The 12,901-nt window shown below is 37.3% G+C and overlaps 1 protein-coding gene across 1 annotated transcript in view; it reads right to left on the bottom strand.

The window, feature by feature from the left end:
• The window catches only part of LOC107189269 (pikachurin-like), a 267,863-nt gene that overhangs the window by 149,937 nt on the left and 105,025 nt on the right, over window positions 1-12,901 (bottom strand). Inside the window, exons 3-4 of the mRNA XM_015577762.1 lie at window positions 7,862-8,106; window positions 2,958-3,261 (exon numbers count right to left, since the gene is read on the bottom strand). Coding sequence (XP_015433248.1) covers window positions 2,958-3,261; window positions 7,862-8,106 — 549 coding nt within the window. The remainder of the gene's footprint in view (window positions 1-2,957; window positions 3,262-7,861; window positions 8,107-12,901) is intronic.

Below are 12,901 nucleotides of genomic sequence, written 5' to 3'. Positions count from 1 at the left end.
TGATTCCTTGTCACGGTTTCGGCTGTCCGGTTCCGTGTCCGCGGGGTATGAAACGTATTATCGCGGGAAAAAGAGATGACGAACGGAGAATTCGAATGTGAAAATGAATGTACCAGAGTTGGACAAATTCTTCGATAACAAGAACCACATATAATACTTTTCATACGTTTTTAAATGTTCAGAAGCCACAGAAATAAAATCTAATATTTATACATACAGACTATTTTCGGTTATTGTCTGGATTGTTCTACACGATTATTGTCCAGGCGTTATTAGGGGGGGGGGTGGAATCTGTCAAGCGTATATTTTGTTGTTCCTCCGCTTTTGTTGCTGAGACTCGGGCTTGAGGCAAAAAACGAATTTACGAGGGTCTGAAGCATTTCTCCCTATAAGATTATTGTCCAGGCGCGGACCCGAGTCCGGGACGATAATCGAGAGGAGTCTGTACTATACTACTATAGATTAGTAATATAAATGTTTAGGAAAAATGGTAATGAAACTCAACATTGTCTGGGGAGACGCGCAGACTAGAAGTGTATGAATTCTCTCTTTCTCTAATTTTTTTCATTCAGGAACAGTGATGCACTTCGTATTGCTATAAGTTGAGACATTCTGCGTGTTACTTTTGACATTTATTGGAGATTCATTGGGACCTTCAGCATTTATTTTAGCAGCATTTTGGCGGAATACGGTATTAAATTTGGTCGTTATCTTAGTTTCTGAGGCAAGTGTAGGTATGACAGAGGATTTAGTAGCAGTCGTTAGTTTAAACCTTTTGTACTAGAAGCTATCTTGGCTATGGGGAACTAGCTTCTAGAAACTTTTTTCCAATTGGGAATTACCAACTTGACGAAATTTACGTAGACATATAATAAAATAATAAATGGACAAGGTATTATTAGGTACACGAAATGAATGTAGGTATACTGTTATCAACTATGCTACTAACAGGGTAGACTTATGTAGTTATAGTGGTAAAATAAAAGATGACTGGAGTAATTGTAACTGTCCCGTCAGATTTGCCAGTCGAGTTTTTTCGTTCAATTATACAAAGTGGGAGCGAAAATATAGTATAACGGGGCAGTAGGTGTGTTTCATGGATAAAAATAAATGAAAAGTGTAGAATACACTTTTTCCATCAGACACTTATCCTTCGAGATAATCGATTTTAAGAATTCATCTAAACAAGGGTTACCTAGTTTAAGAGAATACGATATGCACTACACTCAATAAAAAATATATAGTAAATATGAGTTGAAAAATCAATACTTTCGGAGATAAAAACGATCTTTCGTTAATAAATATATTAGTAGATCAAGTTTATTTTACGGTAAACTTCTCATCTGTATTTACATAACGCATTATAAATATTCCCCCTACATTCCCATGCATCTTTAGCCTCTTCTTCTCAAGGTACGATCGTATTCTTTCGAAATGTAGAGTCCATCAATCTCCGAAAATATTTTCGCGTCCCTTTAGTGCGTATTGCATCCTCTCAAAATCAACAATCCTTTTTCTTAACACCCAGTATCTGAACTTGCAACTGATCCCAAACCACCAATATTTAATCCTCTAATCCAGCGATACTGCGGCTCACCAAGCTTTTATTGTGCGGCCCGAAGCATACACACTCATTAATACTTTTTCAACCGTAACGAAAGCTAAACAAGATGGCATTGACATTTCTCGAGAAAACTATACGATAATTTCAAATTATTTAGCTACTTTATCCAAGGAATTTAAGAGCAGATTTCAGGATTTATGAAGTATCAAGAATTGTCTGTTGCTTGTAGAATATCCCTGGTACTTAGAAACAGCAATTATTACACAACTAGCTGCATTACAATGCAAAGTTGTTCGACGAATTTCTTGAGTTCAAAAACGATACAAATCTGGAAGTTATTTTGAAAGAAAAGAGATAGGGAAAAGAAGTACGCGGAATTTTAGAAATTGGTGCCTGAACAGTACAAGACTGTACAAAAATGTGTCCACCTTCGGCTCACGTTGTTCGCATCAACGAGATCTATATGGATCATCCTATTCCAAAATGCAATATGCAAAGAATGTATATAGAAATCAGCATACTGATTCTCACCTTGATGATTGATAGTAGCATGTAGTAAATGTAAACCTGATTTGTCTAAAATAGTCAAAGTTAGCCTCTACATAAAAAATCACATTAATTTTTAAATAAATGCTTAGTTACATTCATGGGCGTGGCCATGTTATCAGTCGCAGGGGAGGGAAAAAATATTAACACATCGACTACCACAGTGAAAAAGGCTGTACGTAGTCAGACACACATTATTTCCTTTTTAAAGTCGTTGAAAATGTATGCGTTTTGTTAATAGAGGCTGTTGATCGTGTTTCAAATTATACTGCAATATTAAATATTATGCAAAAAATTTATAACTCTGGGAAGGTAGGGGGGGGGGGCTAAAATCCAATTTTTTTCTTATAGGGTGGGGCAAATGCCCCTCCTTGGTTACGCCCATGGTTACATTTAGGTTTGGAATTTTGTTTTTTACATTATTATATTATAAGGCACAGTGTAATATGTTACATCCCACGTAACGTAGCAAACATAATAATATGTATGTGGCCCGAGAAACAAAAGGTTGAGTCTGGCTGCTCTAATCCCCATCAGCCATACATTTTTGTCTCGCGAACAAAATCGAAATAAAATTCCAACAATCCATAAATGGAACTCCAATTAAACGCCTCTCAATCTCATCATATTCCATCGATTTCCAGAGGGTTGCCAGTGAGCTCGATGCACTGGCGTTCATCCAAACGGATATCTGGCCTGGCAGCAACTACGGCTGATGCCAACGAACTAGGGACACTTTCGGTCCACCCCCTTATTCAGCTCCCGCGGAATCGAGGCGCGCGATACACACCGAGAAGAGCGCGTGAAGCACGGTGGATAGGTACGTGGCTAAATGAAAATCACTCACCTAGCTGACATCGATCGCCGCCTCTGCCAAGGGGGCATTGACATCGCTGCCTGAAGGACCCTTGCCTCCGTCTCGGGGCGACGTCGTTCCCTTCGAGATCCATCGCCATCGAGGCCTCGTCGTCGTCGTCCCCGTTGTCGGTTGCCTCGTCGTCGACTTCGTCGTCCACCAGCTCGACGACGTCGTCGCCCCGTGACTGCTCGATGTAACAATTTCCAGCCGGCCCGCAGTCCAACGAGCAAGCTGGCTCCGTGCTGACGATACTTTCCATCGTTGACGGGAGCTTCTGCTCTAAATTCGGGCCCTGAGGAGGGAACAGATCGCGTGGCACGGTTAGTCGACGGTTCGAGTGTCTTCAGGATCTAGATACTAAAATGTTAACGTATCATGTGACGCCGAAACTGGTATTAAGCACGAACAGTATTTAGGTATTTCAGAATGGTTTAGTGAGTTAGGTACGATTCCTGAATGTCACTAATTTGGTAGAGGTATCTAAGTCGTTTGGATTATTTCACCTACTGGTATTCTGATATTAACTCTCTGCGGCCAGCCTTGGTCTTTTATGGCACAAGCGAAGTTTTGCGCTCAAATATCTTCGAAATGAAGGGATTGTTATTTAGAAAAAACCGTTTAACATTCAACTTTCAAAAACTATTGGATCGTGTGGAGGATCCTGGGAAGTAGCCTTGAATTTTTTCATATTTTTTGGAAGCCTTTGGGATAAAAAAAAAGATCTGGGTATACAAGACCCGGGTGGGGGTGAGGGGGGACGAAAGCAGTATAAATAACAGGGTTGACAAAGGATTAATTGCAATTAGTATTTTAATATTTCCAAATAGTATTGTCAGTTGTATAAGGTTCGTAAAGGCCGTTAATTTGGTAGGGGTATGTACTCTGTTTTAATAGTGTATATTCTTTATTTGTTTCCATCAACTTTATCACTTTATCTAAAGATAAGGCTGGAAGGATATTCTAAATCTAGAATTCATTGCCACCATATTGGAATTATGGCGTACTTATTGTTACACGTATTATTAATGTTTCGTATTTTTACACTTTCACAGTCGAACTTTCAGGAACTTCGTAAATCCATATTCATTTTTTCTAACCAATGTTACGATTCAGAAAAGGATCGATACTTCTTTCGTGGTCATCGTGAATTGGTGGGGAAACAAGGCTCGAGGCGGCCGAAGAACGAACCAGGCGCTTGTACAAGGACCTGTTGCACGCGTCGCAACGTTTTTATCCCGGAAGACCTTTTAAATAAGGGCGGAGGAAGTCCGGGCTACGTGGAAATGTGCTGCGTTAAAAAAAAGAAAAACAGCCGTGATTTGTATAAAAACGCGGATTTTGGGTTAATGGGAATGGCTCGGCGTAAATAACATTTTTGTATTTTGCTGGTAATTAGTGCGGATAGAGAATGTTATCCTTTATGAGCGTTTTTTGTTTGCTTAAAACATTGCATGCTCTGTTTTTAAAAAGAGGAATCAACAGTGATCATCGTCCAAAGGAACAAAAATTAAATTGAACCTCATTCTATTGTTTAGGTTTAATCGAATTCTATGAAAGTTCTGTTACACTGCTTTTTATTTATGGTAATGTCAAAAGAACTGTGAATAGAAAATAATAGAAATATTATATTAACAACCACAGTTTCAATATTACAGAAGAATAATATTATGAATAAAATATTTATTTACATAAGAAAGTCATTGTTTCTTTTGATACCCTAAGATGCTCCAAACTTTTGAGTGGGAGTGTGCAGTTTGGGATATTATTAATACAACAGTGAACAGTAAAATAACCGATAAATGTAATTTACATTGAAAATACAATCCCTCCATTTATTAGTCAATAAAATATACCCAGTGTATCAAACAAACGTTTCCACTAAATAATCAGGTGGCTTCATCGGCAAAAATAATCAAAGTCCTTGGCACGGTTTAAATGCACGCAAGTCGAAGAACAAAAGATAAAAATCAAATACACTCGATTGGATTCGTTAAAAATTCTTTTTCCCCTTTTTCATCAAGCCACTTCATTCCTCGTGACTTCCAACGGCCGAACCAATGGTTATACGTCGTTGCCTGCGTGGAAATTGGACAATTCTCAATTTATTTCGAAAGGCTTCAACGAAATTTAATTTAGAATTTGCTCCTCTTCTGTTTTTTTCTATTATTGTTTCCTGTTCGCTGATAGTTGTTTACGTTTATTCCCTACCCCCATCCCGACCACCGCTCAATTCGTTTCCAGCACGTGCGTGTATTTTAACCCCCGAACAGGGAATACTGGGGCCGGGGTTGGAAGTTATTCGGGATAATTGGAGAATTGGTGAAATTATTTATCGGGCTAGTTTCAATCTCGAACTCGAGTTTCAGTATAATTTTGCGCCGGCACGAATAGAAATTACGATCCTCTCGGGGATCCGCCACTTGCACATCCGCGGGTCGAAAATTTTCGACGTTAATGACTTATCGAAACGGAAATCTGAAATGCTGCTGTATCGCAAATGAGAAAAACTGAAATTATCGTGGGGAACTTTCATTGTGTGAATTCAGCAGAAGATATTAACCCTTTAACACTGACATCGTTGAATCGTTATTTCAAAATTATGAGACTGATATATATGCTGTATTTTGTTGATGTCGAAAGTATCGATATTAAACAGACCTACTATTTTTCATTTTGTTTTTGTTTTATTTGTTTTTGGAGAGAACACTTGAATTTCTCAAGTGAAAACGTAGAGATATGCTTCACATCAGTGAAACCAGAATTGGGCAAATTTTATTTGAAGTGAAAATAAGAAATAATTATTTGAAATACTTTCTTTCGGAACTTTATTTGCAGTGCTTTTACTTGAAAATAAAAATATTATCGATTCATTATGAAATAATAGCAATTTCAAATAATGATTTATTTTCCTATTTTTGTATTTCAAATTTGGCAAAAAAATGATACTCAAAATAATATGCAACAAAAAGATTTTATTTTAACAAATATTTACAGCAATTTGCTTCAAGCAGAACCTGCTCTTCAAAAAGCTCATCCGTGAGAGATTTATGCTTGTGTCTATATAATATTGTCGCGAATGAAAATAATCGTTCCACTGATGTGGAAGATGGAAGAGGAGCGTTACTCTTCAGAAAAATGTCAATAAATCAAACTCAGACCTAGTTATCTGAGACAATTTCAAAGAACAATTTCACAACTATTTCTAAAAATTATTTCAAATGATTAGAAAATAAAATGACATGTTATTTGAAATAATATTTCAATAAATGCTATTTCAGACATGGCCACAGGCATGGAAATAATCATGCCACTTGTATAAATTGACAATTTTACGATTTTAACTTATTTTTTTACCATTACATAGGCTAAGTTTAATTTGTTTGTGTAATCTTAATGGACAATCGATAATTAATAACGTAATATTTTGATTTAATGTCCATATAAAGACCAAAAGAACATATTTTTCGTGCTGTAACTTTAATAATTTGATCATCCATTGTATATTATATATAAACAATCTCTTAATATATTTACAAATTTTCTTTTGATTTATTTTACTATAAGGAGTCATCTCCTCCTCTCTTGTACTATTCTTTCGGACGCACCTTGCATAGATCATTATGATAATTAACCATTATCCGTCTCTTATTTTCCTAATTTAATTTGTACTTCAGTGACTAGTTGGCACAATGGTAAAAAATTGATCTAGTAAAGAGATGAATAGTTAAATTTGCAAGTTTTTTAAAATATAAGTCACAGAACCTCAGCTAAATTTACCTACACATGACAGAATAACATCATTTCTTAGGAAAAATAGTGTCGAATTGATACAAGGCGCGAATGAGCTTTAACGAATGATTAATTAATTAATTAACATCAATGGTATTCAATCTCGCTACGGGCGTTATGAAAAAATTCACGATATGCCAGCCTTATTTTTAAAAATAATAAGGTTGTCAGTCCTGGGAAAAAGATTATCCACTTTTCTAACGGAAAGATTTAAAAGGTCTTCAAGGGATGTTTAATTACATGGACACGCCGGTGTCCTCGGTGCATTAAGGTTCACGGCGACAAAAAGGAAATGCTCGCAGAAAAGTGCAAACAGTAAGACAGCTCAACGCGCTCAAATCTTGATGCAACAGATAGTTTCATAACGATTTCGTTCATTTTGTTATGAAAAAGTTCATTATTTCAATTGGATATTTAAAGTAAAACAAAACGTTACGACTCTTGCTTAGAAATTAGATGGTACAACAACATTTTGAAAATTCTAAAATGGAGTGATATACTGGTTTTCTTTACTTGATTTTTAATTTCTGAACCTGTGAGCCTTATACGTAAGGATTTTTTTAATTCAATTGTAAACATGAAACTGTACAAAAGCATGTAGTTCGTGTTTTTGAATACAATAAGTAATATTTTTAAATATTAAATTTTTGCTATAAACACAGGAAACATGACAGTTATGAATTAGAGACTCTGTGTAAATGTCTACATTTTTTATTTAAATTCATTATTATTTATATTATTTGTTAAATACGATAGAAATAAAGTCAGAAAAATTCTACTGGTAAATAATTGAATAAACAAATCAAACTGAACAGCGCTAATTTTATTATCGAAGAAGCTAACTTTATGACATGTATGGGAAAACCTAAAATCAGCATCGTGTTCAGCAACCTTTAATTAATACAACAAAGGAAAAACCGATTCAGTTCCACCATTTTAGGACTGGCTGATTGCGATGCGTCTACCGTATCGTCGAAAGCCGACATTACGATCCAGCAGTTCAATCAATTTTATTCAAACCAAACTGATTATTTCGACCAACCATTTCATCATCTTTTCAGAGCGTAAAAATCCTCCACGTCCGGTAATAAACGAACACGTACCTGGGACGTAGCTCGTAACTCGACTCGATCGAGAGGGGCGTCGGTCTCGTCGTTAATCTTCGTTGAATTCACAGTAGTGTTCTCGGGCGGCGGGTCCAAGTGTATCGTAAAAGACGCGCCGCGCATATAAAGGATGTCTTCGACCGCGTCCTCATCCTCGTCCGTGTCCTTGTTTAATTCGTCGTTCTCGATATCCTCGACAAGCTCGCCGAGCTCTCTGGTCGAGGAGGACGTGGAGTTTAGCTCTGGAACAGAACAGACACTGAAGATAACTGCCACGTGGAATGATACCTTCGCTGAAATAGGGAGGATGATAATAGTGGGAGAATTATTGGGGATCGTTGACCCGAAAATGGGATACTCGTGAGGTGATTTGAAACAAGTTTTTCCATAGGAAAACTGTTACCTGAGGCTCTGTTGACGAGATATTGACGAAAAACCCAGACCAATTAGACCGCGAGTTTGCCGGCCGAGCTCCCGCAGTAGCGTTGCGTATCAATCGCAACGCGATGTCAATTGACGCATTGTATATAACTATGTGAAATACAATACAATGAAAAATACAACTTTCATAAGGTACAACGAGATCCCTATTGTATTTTTAACCTAACAAGATACTTTAGAATAAAAAAAAATTCCTATATTTGCTTCTGTCTTTACAAATCGCTTAACAAAATGTTATTTCACATAAAAATCCGCCGTCTACTCGTCACGATTAAACGCAGTAATTATAATTAATATTAACATAATTAAATCATTACCGTTACTCAATTACTGCTCAATATAACTTCGACATAAAATGTGAAAGGTTCTTACGACTCAACCCAGTAACACTCTTAATCAAACTGTGAATTATATAAAAACCATCACTTTATTTATTTAATGTTTGCACTATTTTACCATACTTCATTTAAGATTCTGTGATATAACACAGGATTCCTGCGAATTTAACCAAAAAATTAGCGGGCACGCGAGTAATTTCAGCAGTAAGTCCGAGCTTTGAACAGCGTCACGAAGAAGCGAACAATTTCGAGTTTCCAGGAATCGTGAGTCCCTATTGTTTCGAGCGATACACGAAGCCCAAGAAGAGCCACGTTAAATCATCGTGGCAAAAGACCGTCGAAGCGGGGAGAAGACCAAGAAACTCGGCTACGTATCTTCCGGCGGGGCACTTCAGGGGAGGAGAGAGAAGTATTTCATTACTCCAATAGCAAGTTAATTCCCGCTGATCTCGCGGCTGATTTACGAGCGCCTCGGCTCGCAAACAACCCTCGGCAACCCAATTCATTCGTAACTTCCCACCAGCGCTGTTATAAAATGCAAAACGACGACCAACTTCTGGCCTGCTCGGCCAACTTCCCGAACAAGACGGCGGCTGAATCGGTGTACCATCCGAACGGAGATGGATCGAGAGTTTCGTTAATTGATCGTCGATCGAAAAGGCTAGATGAACAATTCGATTGAAAAATGACGAAATTAGGCCACGTGTACACGAGCGAAGAAACGACATCTGTGTTTGAATTTCAGCTGATTGTGTGGAAGTTTGACAATGGACGTGAAATACGACCAAAAATCTGGGAATGTAAGTTTTTGCATAATGGAGACTATTTTATTCAAAATAGTACTTTAATCTTGTTTTTATTTGATGTTAGATTATTCCATATGTAACGTCGCTTCTCATGTTGTTTACATAAACAAACGTAATTTTTTTAGATTGAAATTGTTCATAGACTGTCTAGTGCCTGTATTGATTCGGACGTCCTGGTTCACATTGAATTTTGTATCATTCGTTCGATGTATTTTGTGTTTCTAAACAGTGACTGAAAGAAGTGTTGACGAAATGCATTTACGGCAGTGTATGTTGTATGAATTTAACCATTTGATTGCAATGATAGTGAAATAGAGAATGACTCAAACAGTGTTGATAGCGATGAGGAAACTATTTATTGTTTAGGTACTGTTATTATTCCGTAACTTATTATTTTCAGTAGTGTCACTTATTGATTTATTTTTTTCAGTTTGGACGGCCAGTTTCATGAATATATACCCATAGTTAAAGGATTAAGAGAAGAAACAGTACCCCACCAACTGTATTCTGTATATTTCCTTAACACCAACAGACTCTTCTTTATTCAAATCATTCCAACACCATTTGGCAGATATGCACTTCCAAAAATTGGAACAGGTGCAAAACAGCATTTATGACTTCACTGCATAAAAATCGCCATATTTGTTTCGACAACGAATCAATTGTCTGATTGTCAATTGCCTGCCTGATGGTACAAAGTCATCGAAAATAAAAGTTGTATTTCCGTCAGCTGCAATGCACTCGTGTAGACGGTGAATAAAAAAGTGTATAGCACTTTCTATGACCTCTGCACTGATACCTGAGCATGCATCCATAATTCTTTGTGGAAAAAACATTTTCGATCGGACTGCTAATAACAGAGCAATCTCTACTGATCATGATTCGTGGTTCACCCTGTATACGTATACTGCACTGGAGTATTAATCTTTAATGAGTGGTTCGTGACTCTTCGTGTGGCTATCTATTTCAGTAATACAAAAAAATAAAGTTTGAGAACCTCTGCTCTAGAATGAAAACTCCTTTCTTGCTGGTTCCATTAGTGTTTTCTGTTCGTTGATAATTGTTTACGTTTTTCACCACTCCCATCCGTTTCCATCTCACGTGTGTGTGTATTTTAAAAGTCATTCCGGATAATTGAAGAATTGTTGAAATTTCTCCTATCACCACGCTCGATCGCAGACCGATCGAAGGTTCTTGCCACAGTTTCTGTACGGAGTACCTTCAGAAGGATTCTTTGAGTCGAGACGGTACGATTGTAGCAATTAGCGGTTAATTGCCGCTGCCAGGGAATCGTTCGGTGCCTCGAACGGTCCTCGAGCGTTCCTTCGTTTTCAACCGGGTATTCATCGTGCAGAATGTAAACGGTCGTTCGGGAGTCCCCTTGAATCTGAGGCGAGGACAACACCGGTAAGCTCTGGGCCACTTAAAATTTAATAAGCCGACAGACGAGACCTTTCGTTAACAGCGAAATACTAATTTCGCCGAGCTGAAACAGACCGGCCACTAGACCGTTGTCGTTTTAATCGTTATCCTGACGACTTTCAGGATTCGTGTTTCATTTTAACAATTGCATTTGAATCAGGTCTGCAGGGCGTTTTACTCTGAGGAGTAAAATGTCGATTGTCGGGACCACGATTGCCAAACGTCTGTCACTGTTCAACTAATTTTAACTTTTTTTTCGACGTCGTACCCTTCAATAGATATTTCTGAGCTGAATACGAAGGAGTAAACCGTTTTTCCACAGTACGTTCAGTATTTGAAAAAAATCGATTTTTAGGGAAATTGCAAATTTTCAAGTTTGGAGGTGTATTGTACTATTACGGTAGTAGTTATTCAGTTGCTTTTGACACGAAATAATTCTCTGGACTCTCTTAAACAAAATGGTGTCAATTGTTATTGTATTATATGCATCTAAATATGTTTAAATAATGATTAAAGTGAAAGGAATACCGAAACTACTTTTAACTACTATACCGTACTACTTTCTCCTGATATTCTTCAATTTATTTCAAAAACTAAGGGTCTAGGAAAAAATCTATCCATCGCATGCGATAGAGCAGACCTTTCTGCTAAGGAATGTGTCAACGAAAATTACCAAATCTGTTTCGTTTGTAATAGAGTTGCAGATTCGTATTCAGCTCATAAAAATCTATCAGAAACGCCTATTGAAGGTTATAAAGATTTTTACGTTTTGAATAGTGTTATAGAGACATCAATTGCCCCACATACTGATTATCGCAACTCAGAACGAGTCACAAATGTTTTACATAATTTTCTGCCGTTTTTGGAGAAAGTCCTTAAATCGTACGCGTTTGTTTCATTTTAGGGGCTTGGGAGTACGGCTGGATATTATCAATGGACGCGTCCTAAGCTGATAAGTTTATGGATTTCTCTTGGTGTTTTCCTAATAAGAAGGCTGTTTGCACCCTAGAGTAATTACTTGACTGCGGACTTTATGCTATTATAGCACACACGATTCTCTAGAATTCACTATACTTAGGAGCTTGATCAATTTGGAAGAAATCTTTGTTTTCTTTGGAACCTGCTAGAATAGTAAATAAAGTACACCGATCGTGGTTTGATTCCAGATCCTGTAAATTAACTCCCAAAAATCTATATTTGCATAAACACCCGCAGACTAGTAATTACTTTACTCTAGAGAGTTTATCATTGTTGAAGTTTGGCCTGCAAACGATGTACCATTTATGGCTTGAACCGGGGTTCTTGTCATAGACCACGTATGAATAATTAAGAATTCGGTGACTTCGAAAAATCTGATTGATGGGACTGTACAGTCATTCGGAATGAAAGGAGTGTCTCTGAGTGCAAAGGGTTAATAATTCTTGCTCGTGGAACGCCGAGATGTCCCCGGGGTTGATCGCTCGTAATGAATGGGACATTGAAAATAACGGCACGAGTACTTGCTTTTACACACCAGGTCGGATCGGTTTACATTGCAGCATGGAATAATTGTTTTATTGTTCGCTCTGGGAATCGTTCTTCCCGTTCACGGGACCGAATCAAGATGATGAATGAACTACGACGGTGAATGAGACTGAATAATGTTCATAGCAGCAAGGATGAAACGAAGTGGTTGTTACTGGTTTCATTGAGTCGACTCGATTATGTCGTATGCGCACAGTTTTAAGAGACTTACTAGGTTGAGGAACAAATTAGGGTTAGTGTGTTAGGAACTGCTGTTTTATTAAAACGTTGGATGGTAGATTATAGGATAAATTTGCTGTTAACACGACGATGACAGAATCCACGTCTTTTAATAAAGCGTGCAATAAAATTGTTCAAAATCTGTTTGTTTTAATAAATAAATAAACAAATTTTTTACAATTCTATTACACACTTTTATAGGGCATAAGAAAAGAAGCCATTAAATTTTTGTTCCAACAGTTTCTTGAAAAGGAAGGAATAGAAATACATTAACTTTTATTTAACCC

The sequence above is a fragment of the Dufourea novaeangliae genome, unplaced genomic scaffold, assembly GCF_001272555.1.
Source record: "Dufourea novaeangliae isolate 0120121106 unplaced genomic scaffold, ASM127255v1 scaffold149, whole genome shotgun sequence".
NCBI lineage: Eukaryota > Metazoa > Arthropoda > Insecta > Hymenoptera > Halictidae > Dufourea > Dufourea novaeangliae.
This window is presented reverse-complemented; position numbering and strand designations above follow the sequence as displayed.